This window comes from Suricata suricatta, chromosome 17 (assembly GCF_006229205.1).
Source record: "Suricata suricatta isolate VVHF042 chromosome 17, meerkat_22Aug2017_6uvM2_HiC, whole genome shotgun sequence".
In the NCBI taxonomy this organism is placed as follows: Eukaryota; Metazoa; Chordata; class Mammalia; order Carnivora; family Herpestidae; genus Suricata; species Suricata suricatta.
In genome coordinates this window covers 23,412,982-23,435,235 of record NC_043716.1, presented here as the reverse complement: position 1 = coordinate 23,435,235, position 22,254 = coordinate 23,412,982, and the positions used below count along the sequence as shown (strand labels likewise).

At 38.0% G+C, this 22,254-nt stretch overlaps 1 protein-coding gene across 5 annotated transcripts in view; it reads left to right on the top strand.

Annotated features, from left to right (window-relative positions):
* GGNBP2 (gametogenetin binding protein 2) overlaps positions 1-22,254 on the top strand; it is a 33,709-nt gene that overhangs the window by 9,364 nt on the left and 2,091 nt on the right. Inside the window, exons 4-14 of one of the 5 annotated variants that reach the window (XM_029927614.1) lie at positions 1,005-1,258; positions 4,471-4,569; positions 7,921-8,046; positions 8,138-8,251; positions 15,131-15,334; positions 16,406-16,580; positions 18,051-18,245; positions 20,586-20,733; positions 21,016-21,141; positions 21,224-21,372; positions 21,917-22,165. In XM_029927614.1, the coding sequence (XP_029783474.1) occupies positions 1,005-1,258; positions 4,471-4,569; positions 7,921-8,046; positions 8,138-8,251; positions 15,131-15,334; positions 16,406-16,580; positions 18,051-18,245; positions 20,586-20,733; positions 21,016-21,141; positions 21,224-21,372; positions 21,917-22,165 (1,839 nt within the window). Of the gene's footprint in view, positions 1-1,004; positions 1,259-4,470; positions 4,570-7,121; positions 7,331-7,920; positions 8,047-8,137; positions 8,252-15,130; positions 15,341-16,405; positions 16,581-18,050; positions 18,246-20,585; positions 20,734-21,015; positions 21,142-21,223; positions 21,373-21,916; positions 22,166-22,254 lie in introns of those variants that run through there. The other 4 variants (XM_029927613.1, XM_029927616.1, XM_029927615.1 and 1 more) reach the window with 4 other exon arrangements.

Here is a 22,254-nt window from a genome sequence, read left to right as displayed (position 1 = left end):
AAGGTAGAATATATAACTTTTCATTGAGAATTTGTTGTTTTTCTTCTGTAGTGATTGTTTGATTGTTTTGTTCAAGTAAAAAAAAGAAAAAATACTGTGAATTTTATGGTTTGTATTTAATGCTTTTGATTTTTACTTAATTTTTAAGCAGTATGATACTTTATAAAACCTTGTATATAATCAAGATAATGGAAGGTAAGTTGTTACTTTACTTTAAAATTCTCTTTCTGCTTTGGAGAATGAAAGAAAGAAAGGTTAATGGTAAATGTGAGAAAATTCTTGGGAGTATCCTACTTTCCCATCTGTTTTTGGTAAGGCTGGAAGCATTATTGTAGTATAACTAACTCCATCCAGGTAAAAGTTATTTACTAGAGTTTTGCCCATTTCTCTACATCTGTGGTTCTCATTTTTCTACCTTGTCATAACCAACAGATAACTTGTATATGCACCAGCATTTTAGTTACACACTGTAGCCTCCTACATGGGTAAGATAGGTCTTGTTCTTTCCTTCTAATCCATAACACACCTGCCCATACTTCCAGGCTGAGGATTGCTGCTCTACATGATCACCATCCTAACCTGATTCCTGTAGCTAAACATGGTGTGTTGTTAAAAGTTGAGAGGAAGACATGGCAAAGCTGCATTGTGTCTTTATTTTCTTTCGTTTTAAAATTTTTATTTCAAGTGAGTGTACTAAGCTTAATACTGGCTGGATAAACACTAAATTTCCAGATCCAGGGCTTCCTTTTTGCTATGCTGGGGCACATACTGCTTAGTCCTGACATGCTAAGCAGAGTGTTTTATACCTTAGATGCTAGAACAGGGGCTTTGTGGAGCAGACTCAATATGGCATGGGGAAGGCTGACTTGTTTTTCTGACTTAGTTGCAGACAGAGATGACAGGCTCTTTCCAGGTTGTACTTACACCACAAAAATAGGAACCCAAAGTAGTAAACTTTATGTCTTAAGGACTGTTCTTCATTTTTCTTTCTTTCTCTCTTTCAGCGACATAGTATGCTTAAGCAGCAAGATCTAAGTATTGCCATGGTGGTGACATCACGGGAAGTACTGAGTGCACTTTCTCAGCTCGTCCCATGTGTTGGTTGCCGTCGCAGTGTGGAGCGCCTCTTTTCCCAGCTCGTAGAGTCTGGGAATCCTGCCCTTGAACCCCTGACAGTAGGCCCCAAGGGAGTCCTGTCTGTAACTCGAAGCTGTATGACTGATGCAAAGAAGCTTTATACCTTATTTTATGTACATGGGTAAGTATAATCAATGGGGGGGAATGACTTTGTTGGTAACACTGGTAGCTTTTTTACTAAATTGGGAGGGGCAAAGCTTGAGTTCAAATTCAGCAATTTATTGAGTATCTTTTGTCTGCCAATGACTATACGGTTTTTGTTCTCATATGGAGAGAGGCAGGCAGTAAGCAAATACATGATTTGTCAGGTAAGTTACAAGTGAAGGAGATGAGAATGGTTGAGTGGATTAAATATGGGGGATGGTGGTCAGGGAAGGCCTCTCTAATAAAATGATATTGAATGTAGACTTGAATGTAATGAGTAAGTAAACCATGTAGATATCCAGGGGAAGGAAGAGAAGAAGCCAGCAAGTGTAAAGGTTCAGAGGTTGAAGTTTTCCTGGCCTGTTTGAAGAGCCGTAAGGAAACCATTGTGGCTGGCGCCAGATGAATGGAGGGAAAAGTAATAAAAGATGAGACCGGTGTCCTGGGTGGCTCAGTTGGTTATGTGTCCAACTTTGGCTCAGGCCATGATCTCATGGTTTGAGAGTTCAAGCTCTGCATTAGGCTGCCTGTTGTCAGCACAGAGCTCGCTTCAGATTCTCTGTCTCCATCTCTCTCTGTCCCTCACCAGCTTGCGCTTGTGCACACGGGTTCTCCCTCATTCCCTCCCTCTCACTCTGTCTCTCTCTCAAAAATAAACATTAAAAAAAAGGGTGAGATCAGAGGAGTAATAAAAAGCCTACTTATGTAGTGCCATCCTGAGTTTTATCGTTGCTTTCTTAATGTTTGAGAGAGAGTGAGTGAGTTGGGGTGGGGGGCAGAGAGAGAGAGAGAGAGAATCCCAATCAGGTTCCATGTTGCCAGCACAGAGCCCATCTTGTGGCTTAATCCCATGGACTGTGAGGTCATGATCTGAGCCAAAACCAAGAGTTGGACGCTTAACCAACTGAGCCACCCAGGTGCCTCTGTTGTTTTTTACTCTCAGTAAGACTGGAAGATTCGGGAGTGTTTTGAATAGAGGAGTGACATGGTTTGGCTTGAATTTTGGTTTACTTTGATCTCTGTGTTAAGAATAAGTGGAAGGGTGGTGGAAAGACAAAGAAATAAAAGCTGTTATTAAAGTCTGTGCAAAAAAAAAAAGAAAAAAGTAAAGTCTGTGCAAGAGATAAGGGTGACCAGTATGGTGGTCACAGAGGTAATAAGAAATGGTTGGATCCTGGATATATTTTGAGGAATGAGCGAGTAGGATTTTGGTTTTTTGCTTGTTGGTTTTTTTTTTTTAAATTTTTTTTAATGTTTTATTTATCTTCGATACAGAAGAGACAGAGCATAAGAGGGGGGCAGTCAGAGAAAGGGAGACACAGAACCGGAAGCAGGCCCCAGGCTCTGAGCTAGCTGTCAGCACAGAGCCCGACGCGGGGCTCGAATTCACGAACGTGAGATCTGACCTGAGCCGAAGTCGGAGGCCCAACCGACTGAGCCACCCAGGCGCCCCTCCCCCCCCTTTTCTTTTTTAATTTTTTTTAAAGGATTTTTGGATAGAAGGGATATGGAGGAGGGCATCAAGGATGATTCTCAGATTTGGGATCTAAAGAACAGGACAGGGGTGCCTGGGTAGCTTAGTGGGTTAAGCGTCCAACTCAGGATCTCAGCCCAGGTCTTGATCTCAGGATCAAGAATAAAGAACAGAACAAATGGTTTCCATTTACTGAGAAGGGTAAGACTAGGAGGAGCAATTTTGAAGAACTCACTTTTGGACATGTTAAGTTTGAGATACCAATTGGACAGCCAGGTAGAGTTTAGAGAGATCTGCTCTAGAGATAAAAATGGTGTCATCAGCATGTGTGTGTGTATTTACACACACATATATATACATAGTGTTTGAACTATGCATATAGTATGTAAGCTATATGTGTGCATACATACATATAATTTAAACCCATAAGATGAGATGGTCACCAAAGAATAAGTATAAATAGGAAAAGAAAAGAGGTCTGAAGACCAAATTGTTTAGAGGTGGTGGTAGACACATTGGAATTTTATTCTGCCTCAGAAAAGCCTTGGAACAATTTTGAACAGAGAAATAATATAATGTGATTTTTGTTTTGAAAAGATCACTCCACCTGCTAAGTGAAGCCTAGAATGTAAAGGCACAAGGTGGAATCAAGGAGACCCTTTGGGAGACCACCTATTGCTGTTGGCTAGGCTAGAGAGGCTAGTTGGACCAGGATGGTATTGATGGAGATGATAAGTAATTTGATTCTAGATATATTCAAAAGTTAGAGCTGACAGACTTTGCTGATTGGTTGGATGTGGGGTGTGGATATTAGCTGTACACATTTCTGTATTTGCACAAAATTTTGTTGATGGCTTTTCTTTAAGAATTTTTTTAAAATTTTTATTCATTTTTGAGAGAGAGTGAGACAGAGTATGAGCAGGGGAGGGGTAGAGAGAGAGGGAGACACAGAATCTCAGGCAGGCTCCAGGCTCTGAGCTGGCAGCACAGAGCCTGTTGTGGGGTTTGAACTCATGAACCGTGAGATCATGACCTGAGCTGAAGTTCGATGCCCAACCAACTAACTGAGCCACTTAGGCACCCCTGTATGGCTTTTCTTATCAAGAATAGTGCTTATTTAGATAATGTTTGGACAGGGTAAGATGGTTGAGAGGTAGCAATCGATCATAAAATATTTGAGTGTCTGGCATACTGCTGGATATACAGTGTAGATGCAAGGATGAATGAGACAAATACAGTCTAGGGGAATGAGTACATTGAATAGAACAGGGCTCTTTCAGCATATTGACAGACTGAGAATGGAATGGAGAAGACAAGTATACAGACTCTTCTAGGTTAGAATTTGTTAGATGAGAGAGTTTCGAGGTAAGGGATATGTCTACAATTCTTTAAATATGCTTCTCACTAAAAGGTAGTAAGTAAAGGGGTTCCTGAGTGGCTCAGTCGATTAAGCATCCAGCTTCAGCTCAGGTCATGATCTTGCTGTCCGTGAGTTCAAGCCCCACATCGGGCTCTGTGCTGACAGCTCAGAGCCTGGAGCCTGCTTCAGATTCTGTGTCTCCCTCTCTCTCTGCTTCTCCCCCATTCATGCTCTCTCTCTGTCTCTCAAAATAAATAAATGTTAAAAAAAATTTTTTTTAAGGTAGTAAGAGATTTTGAAAATTCTAAAGACAAATGAATATTAATCAGACTTTTAATGATTTATTTTTGATTAGGTCCAAATTAAATGACATGATAGATGCTATTCCAAAAAGTAAAAAGAACAAGAGATGTCAGTTGCACTCCTTAGATACACACAAACCAAAACCTTTGGGGTAAGTAGAATTGATTATCAAGATGCTTTGTAATTGTTAAGATTATAAATGTTAATCGTATTTAGTAGAAAGAAAAACAAGCTGCTAGTTTTATTTATTAGTTACACTGTAACATAGGTTAAAATAAATGTGTCTTTCGACTCTATAAGGCTTTTTTGCATTGAGACTGTAGGGTGTCAAAATAGGTTTGATTTTTTTTCTTTTACAGTTCTTTTTTTTATATTAAATATATTATAGAGGAACGAGATTGAGATCTTTATGGAAATTTATTTAGTCAATACTGTTTTTCAAAGTAGTGATATATTTGATCTATATGATAGTCATAATAATGTATAAATTATTTTTCTTTCTTATATCTAGGTCTTCCTAATAATTTATCAAGGATTAAGAAAAAGTCTTAGATCAGTTGTAGCAATGTGTATTTATGTAATTTACAGTTTTCTTCTTTTCTACAATGCCCAAGGCTGCTTTTGCCCTCATCTCCCAGCACATTGTCACATTTACTCCTTACAAAATTGCTTGATGTTGAGGGATGGTGTTAAGAAGCCATGGAATTTGAAGGAGGTTTCTAAGAAGTAACTTTTGTTTTGAAGAAAATGGGATGATATAAAAACTATATTTCTGAATTACTTAAAAAATTAGTTTTAAAATATCTTGTTGGTATTGTTGATATGGTTGTCATATAGATATTTTTCTTCCTGATTAAAGACAGTGCCATTATAACACAACAAAATAAATTATTATAATCTAATACCCAGTTTAGATTTTCCCAGCTGTCTCTAAAAATGTCTTTTTATGAGGATTTGTTAGAATCAGGATCCTGACAAGAATTACCAACTATATGGTATCTCTGTGAGAGTTCTCTGAACTCAGGAAAGCTCTGTACAACCTAAAGTGGTTATCTAAAGAAAATTGCTATTTTATGTACCTCATTTACCAATATCTTTATAGAGATTTCCTTACTTTTTGAAAGTAAAATTCAGTCTAGTTTTCTCATGAGACCGTAACCTTTACCTGAATGATTTGTTGGCGAAGGCCACTGAGTAAATAGTATTATAAAAAGCCTGTTCCTGGGGTTTTTTTTGTTATGAATATTTTTCATTGAGGAACCAAAGATCAACAGACATCTCAATATCTTACATATCTGCTCATTGCCACCTTCCTTCAAAGATCAGTCTACTTTTGCTCTGGCTTCCATCTCCTCTTGTTCTCAATGACTTTGCTTTATCAATTACCTACTTTTGTTAAATTGGCATATGACTATGTTTTTCTATCAGTTTAAAACAAACAAACCTCCACAAACATCACATTCCCCTTCAACTACCACCCTACCACATCTGGAGCCAAATGTTTTAGAAGGTTTGCTCAGTTATGGAATCAGTAGGAGTTAATCTTGAGCACCATCTCTTAAGGTAGCTTCAGTTATTCCCAGATGCCAAGTGGAGGGCAGGCCAGGGAGTACAACACACTTGGCCAAGACTTCCTCTCCTCCACTTTGGATGGTCCCCGCCATTGTATGCTGCTGTGACTCTCCATTTTACATATTTCCACTGTTATCGCCCCCCCCCCCACTTTTTTCTGTTTAGACTTTATCTAGGGAAGTGTTAAAATTGATAGGTTGTAACCTCATCAGTAGCAACAATCCAGCTCAGCCTTCCTGAGAGTGTTCTTGTATCCATGCAAGTAACCTCAAGTTATTTTCTGACTGGGAGTAAGTTTGAGATCCAAAAGAAAAGTTTAGGCTACAGTTGTAGTCCTGTAGCTGATGACTGAAGATTCTCTTAGTGGCATTATCTCTCTACCTATAGAGAGAGTAGAGGAAGAGAGAAAAGTACTGAGGAATTTGTTGGTAGAAAAGAAGCCAATAAAGAAACTTGAGAAAGAGTGGCCAGAGAGGTGGGAGGAAGCCAGGGGAAAAGTGTTTTCAGGGGGAGTCTGGTCAGCTGAATTGAATGGTGCTGAGTCATCAAGGACCCAGAAGTGTCCATTGAATACAGCAAGACTGTAATAATTGGTGATCTTGAGGAGCAGATCTGTGGTTGAGTGAAAACAACCCAGATTAAGCTGTGAGTGGAAAGATAGGAGTGGAAAGACTTCTTTTTCAGAAAGCTTGATCTTGAAAGGAAGGAGTGATATAAAGACATTCAGCTGAGAGATTGTGCATAAAATCTTGATTTGAGCTGTCGCATTTTTTAAAAGTATTTTTTAGATTAATACTTTCATGTTATGATATAGGAATCATTCCCTGACTTTGATTTCATGAGCCTTTTCCTCAGTTGTGAGAATTTGAGTTTGAGGGTTAATCAGTTTTAGGAGATCATAATTAGAAAAAGAGGAAATATGAAAGTCAGGAGTGGAAGGATAGAACATGGAGAGCAGCGCAGTGGTTGAGGTTTTTGTTTCACGTTAGATTGCTGAGCCTTGCCTGAGCCCTTGTGAACAGAGAATAGGGAGCTGCATTGTACATACAACCTTAGATGGTGGGCAGGGAGTTGAGAAATGTATTTAGCTATATAGAGTAGGTTAAAGATTCAGAATTTTTTCCCTATCAGGCATCCAAGGTAATGAATTCCTAGAACTGTAGTGAGACCTGCAGACCAGGCAGGAGCCAGTTGTTCAGAATCATGAAATATCAAGAAAGCCTATCACTGAATGGAATATAGACACACGTTTCTGTTGGAATGCACATCTGCAACAAAGCAAAATGCATGACCAGCACTACATTGAAACCTGTGGGGGAGGGACAATCTGGAAGTTTTTAGTAAGTTTTTAAAAAATTATTTGCATAGTATTTACTGATATAAGTTGTATAAAGTGGTCTTTGTGTGCTATCTTTATTTTAGTATAAGTAAAAATTTGTTTACTGTAATTAGATTAATCTGTGATTTCCCCCACCCCCAGCTGATAAATGTGAAGTTAGATAAGAGTTTTGTTGCGATGGGTTAGCTATAAAATCACATTAAGTAGATCAAAACTTGTTAGAATTTATAATTTTTTGAAGATTGATCCATTTTATAGGTGACAGTGTAAAAGCCCTGTTGACTTTAATGCATTCCAAGTAGATTTGCTCATAAAATGTTTAGTATCTTAATGATGGTATCTTGATAAATGTAAATGTTGTTAAGTTGTGTCACATAAACTTAGCAGTTGAGCAGAAATTTTATATAAAGATATGAGCATACGTTTAAATAGCATTTTAATATGGTTAAAATGAATATGTAATTATGTACAAATTTGCAAACTTAATCTAATATAAATGTATTAAAGAGTTCTTGATTTTAATTTAGACTATAGAATTATTCCTTCAGATTACCTCAGTGTCACTAAGCTTTGTGCTATACTGTACTACAGTGAAGGGAGCAGTAGCAGTGTCAGTTCAGAGAAGTTAAGTACAGATAAGAGAAGTAGTGAAGACCACAGGAAGGACAGCAAGTGTAGGATCATTTTCCATTATGGACCTTTCCAGGGAACAGCCAGGTAAAATCAAGCAATCCTTTACTCTGCCTTTTTTTTAATGTTTTACCCTTATATATTCCTCCTTTTCACTAATACTTGTTTCTTTCTTCAGAGGTTGTTGGATGGATGTCTGGGAACTAATGTCCCAAGAATGCAGGGATGAAGTAGTTTTAATTGACTCTAGTTGTCTCTTAGAAACACTAGAAACATATCTGCGAAAACACAGGTAAGTTTGAAGGTCATCACAGTAGAGTTGGAAGGTGCCTAAGTGCCCTCTCAGTCATCCAGATAGACCTGTCACCTCTTCATATAATGTCACATCAGTCTTCCCATTAATACCTGGTACTAGGCAGAGCTTAATGTTAGTGTAAGTGGTTCCTCTATGGGATGCCTCTTAGTGTTAGCCTTCTTATGGTGAGCCAGCATCTCATCTCTTTCTGTAATTTTTACTTATAAATTTTACTGGAACCAATAGGCCAACTATTTCAGGTTGTCATTTTAAAATTAAAGTTTAAATTAGCAGCTTTCATTTAGTAATAGTTTAAATTATTCCTTCTATAATTATTTGTCAGCACCCTAAAAATAGAGCTGGAATTTGTGTGCTTCATGTACTAAAAAAGTAACTTCAGATTTTTCTTTTTAGAATACTACTTTACAAAGGAATTTTCTAAGTGTCATTAACATTTGGAAATGCGTAGGGAGGGAGAGTGCAGTAGGAAAGGAAACTGGTAAGGGAACCATCTAGAGATGGTGTTCTTGGGGGGAGTTGTACTCTTTTAATATAAATTTGTCACATGTTTGGCGTGTGGTTGTGTGTGTTTTGACCTGGGAAATATATATACATAATTATATGTAAATGATAAAAATCGGCATTTATCAAGACTGGTGTTTAGATGGCAATGAGGTAATGACTTAACCTGAATACTAAGATGTTTTTCTTTTTTCACTTACAGTCTTCCTTGTGAATTTGCCTTTTCACTTGATCATACCCAAGAGTAGAGAATATGTCAAGTATTTGGAGTTTTGTAGGAGAGGAATTTTATAGACACAAAACATATTTAAATATATAGGTCTACTATGGATTCCTTCTTTCAATATGGATTGATCATGAAATTAAATACTAATTGGTCCATCCAAAAGATAGCTTTTTGGGTTGGCATATTACTAGTTATTGGAGCTTATCTTTTGGAGTCTCTTATAATGGTTGTAGATATTTCCTGTATTTGGATGGCAGTGTTTTATGTCTAGAAAAAGTTGGAGTGTTTTATAAATATCGGAAGGGTGGGGAGAAGTACACTTAAGAGAGATTGCTTTGAATCATGGGTTCTACTGATTATAACTTTGTACAAGTTGTTTCTCTGTGCCTCAGTTGTTTTTTTTTAAGACAAAAATGATAGTGCTGATTAAATTTGGATTAAATTTGTCATGGGGACAGATGATACCTAGGCCTACTTGGAACAGTATCTGACACACAGTAAGCACAGTAAGGAATGTTTGCATGCCAGATTTGCAAGTTCTTGTTATCCCTCTGTATCAAGTTGATGTTTTAGGTACTGTTTGAATTTTTGAGGTGTGTATAATCAGTTGAGAGTGATTTCTAAATGTCTGAATAATGTACTTTTTTGGCAGTTCTACTTTATTTAGTGGGACTTTTCTGAGCACTTTATAATGAAGATTTGAAAACACTAGCCACTTAGGTATTAGGGTAATACATTGTTAAAAATGAGGGTTAAGAAACTGAAACCTCTGCCTTAAAATGTCTTTTACATTTATGTGCAGGGTTACTTTTGAAAATGGGAAAAGTCACTTTGATTCTTACAGCTTTGATATAGTATTTTTAAATTGCTCTTTGCTTATATTACCTATGATTATATACAAACCTACATTAATCTATGAGGATTTAAAGCAGTGAAATATGGGGGAAATATTTCAAGTTTTATTATTGCTACTGAATGGCATCTAACCATTTATTTACCTGAAAAACAATTTATATACCTGAAAATCCTTTATAACCTGAAAACATGGAAGTGTTTGTTATTTCTGCATTTAAGGCTGTTCTTTCCCTCAAGGAGAAGACGTTTTTAATTGTGGTCAAAACAAAACATAAATTTATTTCTTTTTTATTTTTAAATTATTTTTTTTAATGCTTTTATTTATTTTTGATACAGAAGAGACAGAGCATGAGAGGGGGAGGGTCAGAGAGAGAGGGAGACACAGAATCCGAAACAGGCTCCAGGCTCTGAGCTAGCTGTCAGCACAGAGCCCGACGCGGGGCCTGAACCCACGAACATGAGATCTGACCTGAGCCAAAGTCGGAGGCTCAACCGACCGAGCCACCCAGACGCCCCCATAAATTTATTTCTTAAACAGATTGTAAGTGGATATTACAGTGTTGTTAACTGTACACATATTGCACAGTAGAGCTTTAAAATTTTTTCATCTTGCATGACACCCATTGAACTCCCCATTTACTCCTTCTCCTGATCCCTGGCAACTAGGGTTCTGTTCTGATTTTGTGAATTTATTTTATTTTTTTAAGTTTACTTTGAGAGAGTGCACATGCAGGGGAGGGTCACAGAGTGAGAGATAATTTCAAAATCCCTGGCTTGGGGCACCTGGGTGGCTCAGTTGGTTAAGTGTCCGGCTTCGGCTCAGGTCATGATGTCACAGTTTGTGGGTTCAAGCCCCATGCTAGGCTCTGTGCTGACAGCTAGCTCAGAGCCTGGAGCCTGCTTCGGATTCTGTGTCTCTCTCTCTCTCTGATCCTCCTCTGCTCGTGCTGTCTCTCTCTGTCTCTCAAAAATTTAAAAAAAAAAAACACTATAAAAAAAAAAAACAAAACCAAAATCCCTGGCTCGGCACTGTCAGCAAAGAGCTTGGTGCAGAGCCTAAACCTACGAACCACAAGATCATGACCTGAGCTGAGATCAAGAGTCGGACACTTAACCAACTGAGCCACTCAGGCACCTGAGTTTGATTATTTTAGATAACTTACATATAAGTGGAATCATTCAGTATTGTCTTTTTGTGACTGGCTTATTTCACTTAGCATAATGTCCTCAAGATTCATCCATGTGTTAGCATATGACACATAATTTCCCTTTTAAGGGCTGAATAATAGTCCATTGTATATAGATACCACATTCACCTGTCAGTGGGCATTTAGGTTGTTGCCCCTACATCTTAGCAATTTCTAATAATGTTACAATGACCATGAGTGTAGAAATACCTCTTTGAGATCCTGTTTTCAGTTATTTTGGATATATACTCAAAAATGGGATTACTAGTCATATGATAGTTCTGTTTTTAATTTTTTAAGGAAATGGCATAGGGTTTGCTATAATTGACACACTGTACAATTTCAGCAACAGTAGTGTGCAAGGGTTACAGTTTCTCTACATCTTTGCTAACATGTTTCCTATTTTTTGGGAGTGGCCATGCTAATGGATATAAGGTAGTGGTTATGTGGTTTTGTGCTTTGTGTGGTTGTGATTTGCATTTCCCTAATGATTCATGATGTTGAACAACTTTTCATATGCTTGTTAGCCATTTGCATATCTGGAGAAATGTCTATTCATGTCTTTTGCCCAATATTTAATTTTTTAATTGTGATTATTGAGTTGTAGCAGTTCCTTATACATTCTAGATATTGACCCTTTATTCAGTATGTGGTTTGCAAATAGTTTCTCTGTGGTTGTCTTTCACTCTCTTGTTTCCTTTACTATAGAGAAGCTTTTAAGTTGGATATATAGTCTTGTTTGTTTGTTTGCTGTGCTTTTGATGTCCTATCCAAAAAATTGTCACCTATTTTCAATATAATAAAATTTTTCTTGGGGCATTTGTGTGGTTCAGTCAGTTAAGTGTCCAACTCTTGATTTCGGCTCACTTCATGATCTCACAGTTCGTGAAACAAGCTCCGTGGCCAGCTCTGCCCCCCAGTGTGGGTGGAGCCTGCTTGGATTCTCTCCCTCTCTCTCTCTGCCCCTCCCCTGCCCGCTCATGCATGTGCACGCGCTCTTTCTATCTCTCGCTCACTCTCTCACACACACACACACCACACACACAATAAATAAATGAACAGTTAAAGATTTTTTTCTTTCTATGTTTTCCTCTAGGAGTTTTGTAATTTCAGATCTTAATGTTTAGGTTATTGTCTATTTTGTGTTAGTTTTTGTATATTTCAGGGTTTTGAGGCATTAATTAAACTGATTTGACTTGTCATCAGTGTTGCCCGTGTTTATTAAGTGGACTTAGAGCCTCTATTTTAGCATCTATTCATTTCAGAAAGCATACTTAGAAAGATGTATGTATCAAACAAACACATGGCCGTGTAAGGGTAAATCCAATAAGAAGAATAAATCACAAATACGGGAACACAGGAAGGCTAATTCTAGTTATGGAAATTGCAGAGGGGTTCTTTAAGGATGGACATGATTTAGGCAAATGGAGAAGGATGTGGAGAGGAGTTGGGGTGGAAGCAGAAGAAAAAAAGACTTTGAAGTAGGGACACATCAGCTATGTTCAAAAGTAGTCCATTGTATAGTGTGTATAGAGAGGCAGGGTGGAGTGGGGAGAAGCGTGAGGGAGAGGGGAGTCTTGAGAAATAAGGCTGGAAATAGGTGGGGTAAGAGAGGAAGTCACTGAAGGGCTTAATAAGGAATTGGAACTTTATAGATAGGGGAGGGGTCTTTAAGCTGAGAATGAGATAATCATTTGTTTTAAAAAATTATTTTGTTATGAAAGATGCATTGGAGCTAGGAAAAATGCAAGCAGGGAAGCCAGAGAGGAAGCTTTTTAAAAAATTAGGCAATTTAAGACAGGGCAGGGGGGGACCAGAAGGGGCTGATGAGACATGTAAGAAATAATTGAAATAAGTCAGGCGGAGAAGGACAGATACCATATGTTTTCACTCAGGTCTTACAGGAGAAACCTAACAGAGGGGAAGGGGGAAAAAGAGTTGGAGGGAGGGAGGCGAATCATGAGAGACTCTTGAATACTGAAAACAAACTGAGGGCTGAAGGGGGAAGGGGAGTAATGGTCATGGAGGAGGGCACTTGCGGGGAAGAGCACTGGGTGTTATATGGAAACCAACTTGACAATAAACTATAAAAAAAAATTGATACTGGGGTGCCTGGGTGGCTCAGTTAGTGTCTGACTCTTGGCTTGGGTCATGATCTCACAGTTCTCGTGAGTTTGAACCCCAAGTCAGGCTCTGCTCTTGGGATTCTCTTTCTCTCCCTCTCTTTGCCTCTCCGCTACTTTCAGGTTCTCAAAATAAATAAACATTTTTTAGAATACTAAAAATAATAATACTTGAGGTTTTCTTCATGGGTGACTGTATGAATGAATGGTGGTATTCTCAATAGGTTTGGAAGGGAACAGTGTCGCCATAGGTATTAGACAGGAAGTGCCCCTGGACCACATTTTTATGCATATGTTGTCAATATTGTGATTGTGTGTTAAGAAACATACTTTTTTTCTTTTTTGGAAGAAGAAGAAATTTGAGGGGTGCCTAAGTGGCTTAGTCCATTGAGTGTCTGACTCTTGCTTTTGGCTCAGGTCATGACCTCGCAATTTTGTGGGTTCCAGCCCCAAATCTGGCTCTGTACTGACAGCATGCAGTCTACTTGGTATTCTGCTCCTCTCCTGCTTGTGCTCTCTCTGTCTCTATCAGAATAAAGAAAGTTTAAAAAAAGAAGAAATTTGACCCTTTGGAAGTAACTAGCAACTAAAACTCCATGCGCCACTTTGCTATTCTTTTTGCCCCCACCGTCTTCCAATGTTTATTAGCTAGTGAGATGTTAAAATGTTGTAGCAGAATTTCAAATCAAGTTTTACTGACTGTTGATAGCAACTATTTTCAGAGGCTGAAAGGAGAGTGATTCTTTGATTGGTTTGTAGCCTTTTGTTTTATTTCTGACCTGTACAGATTGCTCTTGAGGAGCTGATAGGCTAGTCCTTGGCAACTATTTTCTGGAAATGTATTTTATGAACAAACAATATATATCTGCCCCATTATTTCAGGTCCATGTGTCTCTCTTGTTTAAAAATCATTTGCAGGGGGGCACCTGGGTGGCTCAGTTGGTTAAGCGACCAACTTCGTCTCAGGTCATGATCTCAAGGTTCGTGGGTTCAAGCCCTGCATCGGGCTCTGTGCTGACAGCTAGCTCAGAGCCTGAAGCCTACTTCAGATTCTGTGTCTCCCTCTCTCTCTGACCCTCCCCTGCTTGCGCTGTCTCTCTCTCTCAAAAATAAATTAAAAACATTAAAAAAAATTTTTTTTAATCATTTGCGGGGGTGCCTGGATGGCTGTCGGTTGAGTGTCCGACTTCAGCTCAGGTCATGATCTCACAGTTCGTGGGTTCGAGCTCTGAGTTGGGCTCTGTGCTGGAGTCTGCTTCTGATTCTGTGTGTTTCTCTCTGTCCCTCCCTGCTCACGATCAGTCTCTCTCTCAAAAAGAAATAATGTTAAAAATTTTAAAAAAAATCATTTGCAGATGGGCACCTGGGTGGCTCAGTCGGTTAAGCATCACTCTTGATCTCAGCTCAAGTCATGATCTCAGGGTTTGTGAGTTCATGCCCCATGTCAGGCTCTGCAGTGCAGAGCCTGCTCGAGATTCTCTCTCCTCTTCCCTTCCCTTCCTTCCTCTCTCCCTTTCAAAAATAAGTAAATAAGCATTTAAAAAAGTCATTTACAAGGGTTCCTGCGTGGCTCATTTGGTTAAACATTCGATTCTTGATTTTAGCTCAGGTCATGATCTTGAGGTTTCTGAAATTGAGCCCTACAATGTGCTCTGTACTACAGTTCAATGCCTGCTTGGGATTCTTTCTCCCTCTCTCTGCCCCTCCACCACTCATGTCTGTCTGTCCCTCCCCCCCAATAAACATTTAAAAAAATACGAACCATTTGCAAGTGGAAGTCTAGCTATACTCTGAAGGCCCTAAAACTGTATATAGCTTACATGTCTATGTTTTAAATGTCTGTTTGGAGGGTTTATTTTAATGCGCCATATGGGAGGGGAGTGTCGTCGTTTGTACACTGTTACATGCTTTACAAAATACTTATGCAGCCAGTTCTTAATTTTGAAGTATTTCCTTTCAACAGGTTTTGCACTGATTGCAAAAATAAAGTTCTCCGAGCATACAATATCCTTATTGGTGAACTTGATTGCAGCAAAGAGAAGGGCTACTGTGCTGCACTTTATGAAGGTTTGCGCTGCTGTCCACATGAACGGCACATACATGTTTGCTGTGAAACAGACTTCATTGCACATCTCTTGGGTCGTGCTGAGCCAGAGTTCGCAGGAGGGTATGAGTATGTAATTTGCTAGAATGGGCTATCTAGCGCTTTGCTTCATTTTATTACTGGAAGTTTTATTTCCATCACCTTTTGCATCAGTACATATAATATATGTATTAAAGTGTGCTTGTAAAGAGTTTGCTTCTTAAAATATGCATTTCTTAATTGGCTGAATAAAAATAGGGAGAACGTGTTCTGTGGTGTTCATTTCAGTCCTCTGCTCCTTGTTGCTTGAAATAGACAAACGTTTTTTTGGCTTTCACTCTTAGAGATTATCATTTTCACTTGAAAATGATTCAAAGGGATTTTTCCCCCTCCATCCATGCATTTTCATATTTAAATTTTGTTCATAATGATGGTTTTTGCATAGGAAGAGAGGTCTTTGCAGCAGAGGGTAAAACACAGTCAATGAAGTAAATGTACTTATTGAATGATGTTTATTATCACTGAATTATATAGGAACCTAAGATTTTATCTCTGGCTTTTTTGTGAAGATAAAATCAGAAAAAGTTGTTCATAGAATAAAATGAACCCATTTTCCTTTGTGTTTTGTGGATCAGCTCTCATTAGAGTGCCTACTTTGTGCTAGGCATGTGGAACACAAAGACTTACCACTGAAGTTCTGTGAACCCTACTATTGAAGACTGACCTATAGGGCTTCTGGCCATGATTGAATCACTTTGGCATTGCCTTTACCCATTCCCCTTCAAAAAAAGAAACCCACAAAACCCAAATAGGCATTTGTTATAATTGGAAGATGAAGGAGCTGTCATGCCTACTATGAGCTGGACACATTATATGACTTCTTGTGCCCAAAACCATCTGTTTAGGGCCCCAGTTCCTGAATTATCTTATTTTTAGCAATATTAAGACTGAGTTCTGCCTGCATGTGTATTTCTCACTGGTTATGTACATGTATGCTTGTGTGTTTATACGTATATGGAATTTGAATGTATAACTGGCTTCTTACCAGGTACGCAAATTGTGTTTAAAACCTGAACTTGCAAATAGATGTCTTATCTGTCATTTACTTTTTCAGCAAAGGGTACTAGGAATTATGTGTTTTATTCTCCTTTACAGACGAAGAGAAAGGCATGCTAAGACAATAGATATAGCTCAAGAAGAAGTTCTGACCTGCTTGGGAATTCATCTTTATGAAAGACTGCATCGAATCTGGCAAAAACTACGAGCAGAAGAGCAGACATGGCAGATGCTTTTCTATCTTGGTGTTGATGCTTTGCGCAAGAGTTTTGAGGTAAGAATAGTGACCTGCTTCATTGTCTAAGATTGCTTGGTTAGGTTCTTGGACTGAATGTTAATATAAGCAGTCTGATTTTGCCTCAGAGGGCTGTGATCCACTGATAGTGTCATGGATTTGGGGGCAGATTTAGGGGAAGGGAATTAGAATTTAGAAGTTTGTGGATTTTCTTTGATTTTTAATTCTATTATTCTGCCAGCTTTGGTATTTAAACTTTCTCAGAGTGGAAAATTGAAGTTGATTATTTAGCAAGATGTTGCCATGAAGTATAACTAATGAAAAGATAAAAGCAACCCAAGAGTATGTTAGAAACTTAGTTCATGAGTCTCAGTTTGTCTGATACCCAGTAGCCTCTTTATGTTGCTGGTATTGGGTTTAGTGCTTGTGATTTGGTAACCTTTTTTCCCCCAGTTCTCTGTACCACATAAACTTTTGGCTAGTGAACATTTTGTTATATTCTGGGGCATGGCTGTTACCCTTTAACTGGGTCACTGATCTCTTATGTAAATAGCATGAAAGCTGTAAGCCTTTTTATTTTTTTTCCAGAAGCCCATCTGTGAACTTTAAACATTGTTCTGGAAAGTCTGAGGAGACTTGGACTAGTTCTTGCTGAACACCTTTTTTTTCTTTCTTTTTATTATATGTTTGTGACTTCAGAAAGTAGATCATCCAATCAGGTTAAATAGTCTTCTGTTGTGTAAAGAAATGAATGAATGTTTACTTTGCTGTGTTGGAATTTTGAAATTTGAACTAGAATATTGCAGGTTTGGAATAGGAGTATGTATAAAAAGCCCATCTTTCCTATAGGGATTGGTGATATATTCACTTCCTGTATAGTGTAAGACACCATCATTTAAAGTATTAAAATTTAGGGGTGTCTAGGTGGCTCAGTCGGTTAAGTGTCAGACTTGATTTCCACTCAGGTCATGATCTCACAGTTTGTAGGTTTAAGCCCTGCATCGGGCTCCATGCTGGTGGCACAGAACCTGCTTGAGATTCTCTCTCTCTCCCTCTCTCTGCCCTTCCCCTGTTCATGCTCGCGCTCTCGCTCTCACTCTCTCTCTCTCTCTCTCTCTCTCTCTCTCTCAAAATAAATAAATAAATAAATAAATAATATAAAACAAAAAAAAATGAATGAACTCTTGGTTTTGGCTCAGGTCACAATTTCATGTGGTCACAGGATGATCAAGCCCTATGTCGGGATCTGTGCTGACAGCACAGAACCTGCTTGGGATTTTCCCTCCCTGCCCCCCCTTCCTTGTGCTTGTTCGAGCTCTCTCTTTCAAATAAATAAACATTAAACAATAAAAGCATTAAAATTTAAGATTCTTTATAGGAATGATCCGGTAAATTGCAACATGAATTATCTATGTGTGTGGTATCATTTAAAATTAGCAATTGAGAATTTCCAAGGAAAGTAAAGATAGTTTTAACCAAAATTTATTCTCTACTTTATTTTTATAATAGATGACTGTGGAAAAAGTACAGGGTATTAGCCGATTGGAACAACTCTGTGAAGAGTTTTCAGAGGAGGAACGAGTAAGAGAACTCAAGCAAGAAAAGAAACGCCAAAAACGGAAGAACAGACGAAAAAATAAATGTGTATGTGATATTCCTACTCCTTTACAAGCAGCAGATGAAAAGGAAGTAAGCCAAGAGAAGGTAGTATTCCTTAATTTTGATTCATAAATATGTAGTATTGCACTTTGCTAGATTTTGGCATTTTTAGTATGCTTTTCCAGAATATGAGGAGATGCCACTTGTATATTGGCTTTTTTCCTACTATAATTGGTAAAGCCAAGAATTTTAATGTCATGTGTTTGTTTTATACTATTTAGTGGTCTTTTTATTTGATCTTAATATATTGTTAGCTCAAAGTCCAAATATGGAGAGTTAACTCCATGCATGACCTAGAGCAGTTCCTTTCAGTCTCAGGACCCCATTGCATTCTTTTTCTTTTTTTTTTTTTTAATTTTGTTAACATTTATTTATTTTACAGAGAGAGTATGAGTGGGGGAGGGTAAGAGAGAAAGGGAGACACAGAATGAGAAGCAGGCTGCAGGCTCTAAGCTGTCAGCACAGAGCCTGACATGGGGCTTGAACCCACGAACCATGAGATCATGACCTGAGCTGAAGTCAGCCATTTAACCAACTGGGCCACTAGGTGCCCCCCATTGTGTTCTCAAAAACTGCAGTGCTTGGTGTGCCTTTTGTTTATGTGGATTATACTTATAACATTTATTGTAGTAGAAATTAAAATGGAGTGGGTGCCTGGGTGGCTCAGTTGGTTAAGCATATGACATCGGCTCAGGTCATGATCTCACAGTCAAATTGTTAATTCTTTTTTTTAAAAAATAATAAACCCGGGGCACCTGGGTGGCTCAGTGAGTTAAGCAGCTGGCTTCGGCTCAGGTCATGATCTCACGGTTTGTGGGTTCTAGCCCTGCATTGGGCTCTGTGCTGACTGCTAGCTCAGAGCCTAGAGCCTGCTTCAGATTCTGTATCTCCCTCTCTCTCTGACTCTCCCTTGCTCACCCTGTCTCTCTCTCTCAAAAATAAAAACAGTAAAAAAAAAAAAAACTTTAAAAAAAAATAATAAGCCCATTATATGTTAACATGTATAACATTTTTGAAAAATGTTCCAAAACAAAAGGAAGTGAGAAGGATGGCATTATTTTATATTTTTGCGGATCTTTTAAATATTTGGTTTAAAAGGAAACAGATGGATTCTCATATCTGCTTCTATATTCAGTCTATTTCCATATGTTGCTTGGTTGAAACATGTGAAGAAAAACTGGCCTCACACAGAAAAGGAAGGAATATTTTAATATAAACTTTTTCAGATAGTTGGATAGTCGTCTTTGGCATTACAATTCAACAAGTGGTAGTTTCTTAAAGATTAGTTACATTGTGGAACCTGGCACCTGTGAATGGCCTTTTTGTAACTCCATTAAATTAAAATCCATTAGTCAGTCTTGAACTTTGAATAGATCTTTAACTCATGCATGATTTTTATAACATCATGAATTGGTCACTTCAAAGATACTGGTTTACTGGTTATGCAGATCTTGCCAGATACTGACGTTTCATTATATAATATCACATGATCATGTTAAAACCACTACCAGTCTCATCAGAAGGGTCTTTTGAGTGTTGGGAAACCTCAAGCACTCCTTGTTTATACAAGTTTTCAAAATTCTGATTCTAGTTTGAAAGTTTTGAGTTTTGTCACTAACAATAAATAATGTCTGTTGTTTTCCTTGAAGTGATGGGCTGACTTCATTTCTAAGAGAATGGCTTTTACATATCCAAGTCTGAATAACCACAATTTGTCTCTCCTTCTTTCAAGCAAAATTGATGTTCCAGGATTAAAAACAGCTAATTCAGCTTGTAACTCAAACGGTTGGCTCAAGTGCACTTCCTTGAGACAGCCATTTGTCAAGACAGCCAAAGCACTTGCAGCAAAAGTGCTTTAAGTGTCCTTCTTATTTGTCAGACATCTACTCATGAGTTAATACTTAAAAAATATTTTTACGGCTTCATCGAAGACATTCATAAGTGAAGTATCTATTGATTTCCTGAAAGTGCTTGACAAGTAAAAAATATACTGTTAGTACACTTTGATTGCCACTACTTTGATTTGTGCTAAAGTACCAGCAGCTTTTCCCACCATTGCTCTTGTATAGTGAATGTAAGTGTCAATACAGTGAAAAAGGCAAGTCACATATTAGTATTCTGATGAAAATAGTTTTGACCTAGGGAATCCCTGGGGTCAGCAAACTACGCTTTGCAAACTACTCTGCTAGACTTTCCTGATACAAGTAACTCTTAACTTGCTTTTAGTTGTTTCATAGTTTTAATATGGTTGGTGATTGCTTCTGAGAATAATTTTTTCAGTTGTTAACCTCCTAACTCCTATTTAATTGGTTGATGTTAAGGAAATTAAATGTAGTCGTATAAAAGTAAGACTTTTTACTGTCTCTTAATGTTGATCCTTTAAAGGAAACAGACTTCATAGAAAACAGCTGCAAAGCCTGTGGCAGCACTGAAGATGGTAATAGTTGTGTAGAAGTAATTGTTACCAATGAAAACACGTCATGTACCTGTCCTAGCAGCGGCAATCTTTTGGGGTCCCCTAAAATAAAGAAAGGTAACTAAATATATTCTTAAAATTAAGTCTTAAGTTTATTCTTTCTTTCTCTTAAATGTAAGCGGTTTTAGAGATCCTGTAACTTTGATACTTGTTACTTCATTTTCTTTACAGTGTTTGATATGTTATTATTTGACAAAAACAAAAAACTATGAATCCTCATCATATTTTCATTATTAAATACTTTCAGTAAGCTATCAATTTTGAAATTTTTCTGTTGTCTCCAGTTGGTTCATTCTTTGTTGGTAAATTAATTATAATTCTCAACCGATTTGTTTTCAGGCTTATCACCACACTGTAATGGTAGTGACTGTGGATATTCATCTAGTATGGAAGGGAGTGAAACAGGTTCTCGGGAGGGTTCAGATGTTGCCTGCACTGAAGGCATTTGTAATCATGATGAACACGGTAGGTTCAAATTAAGCTTCCCAATTATTTCTACTACATGGCTGATTTAAGCACATAAATAAGAGATTATTGATTTCTGCAGGTGACGACTCTTGTGTTCATCACTGTGAAGACAAAGAGGATGATGGAGATAGTTGTGTTGAATGTTGGGCAAATTCTGAAGAGAACAACACCAAAGGAAAAAATAAAAAGAAGAAAAAGAAAAGCAAGATGTTGAAATGTGATGAACACGTAAGTTTCAGAGTTCTTAAACCTTTGCTGTTGAGGGGGAAACAACCTATTTTTGGAGTGGTGAGTCTGCAGCTTAGTTGCTGGTATTATTATTTTAGAACGAGTACCTTTAGAATGCAGTTCTATTGGCTGCTCATCTTGTGATTTGTGTGTGTGTGTGTGTGTGTGTGTGTGTGTGTGTGTGTGTATGTGCATGATGTCCAGTAATCCATGTCAGTCATAAATCCAGTTCATTCTTTTCATAATACTTTTAAATGAATTAGCTGTGTAATCTTGAGCAGTTTGCTTGATCTTAGTTCTCCCATCTGTGAGGAGATTAATAGTCCCTATCAGATTAAGTTCTGTGAAGGTGAAAGAGATTATGTTGATGGGTTAACAGCATCTAGTATGTAGTAAGTGCCTACTAAATGCCAGCTGCTGCTATTCAGTATTTCTTCTAAAAACTTAATACACTGTCAGGGGCTTTTTTTTTTTTTTTTCTTTAAAGAATAATTTCTCTTCTTCCATGCCTTTTTTACCTGGGTAATCCTTTGCTTGGTTTCAGATCCAAAAGCTTGGAAGCTGTATTACAGATCCGGGTAATCGAGAGACCTCAGGAAATACCGTGCACACAGTGTTCCACCGCGACAAGACCAAAGATGCACATCCTGAAGGCTGTTGCAGTCCTGAAAAGGGTGGGCAGCCGCTGCCTTGGTTTGAGCACAGGAAAAATGTCCCACAGTTTGCAGAACCTGTAGAACCATCATTTGGTCCCGATTGTGGAAAAGGTGCCAAGAGCTTAGTTGAACTCCTTGTAAGTAAGGATATCTTATTGATTGCTCATGAGGTAGAAGTGGGAGGGGACAATATTTGAGAATTTAAAGTTAGGAGTTGGGGAGACTT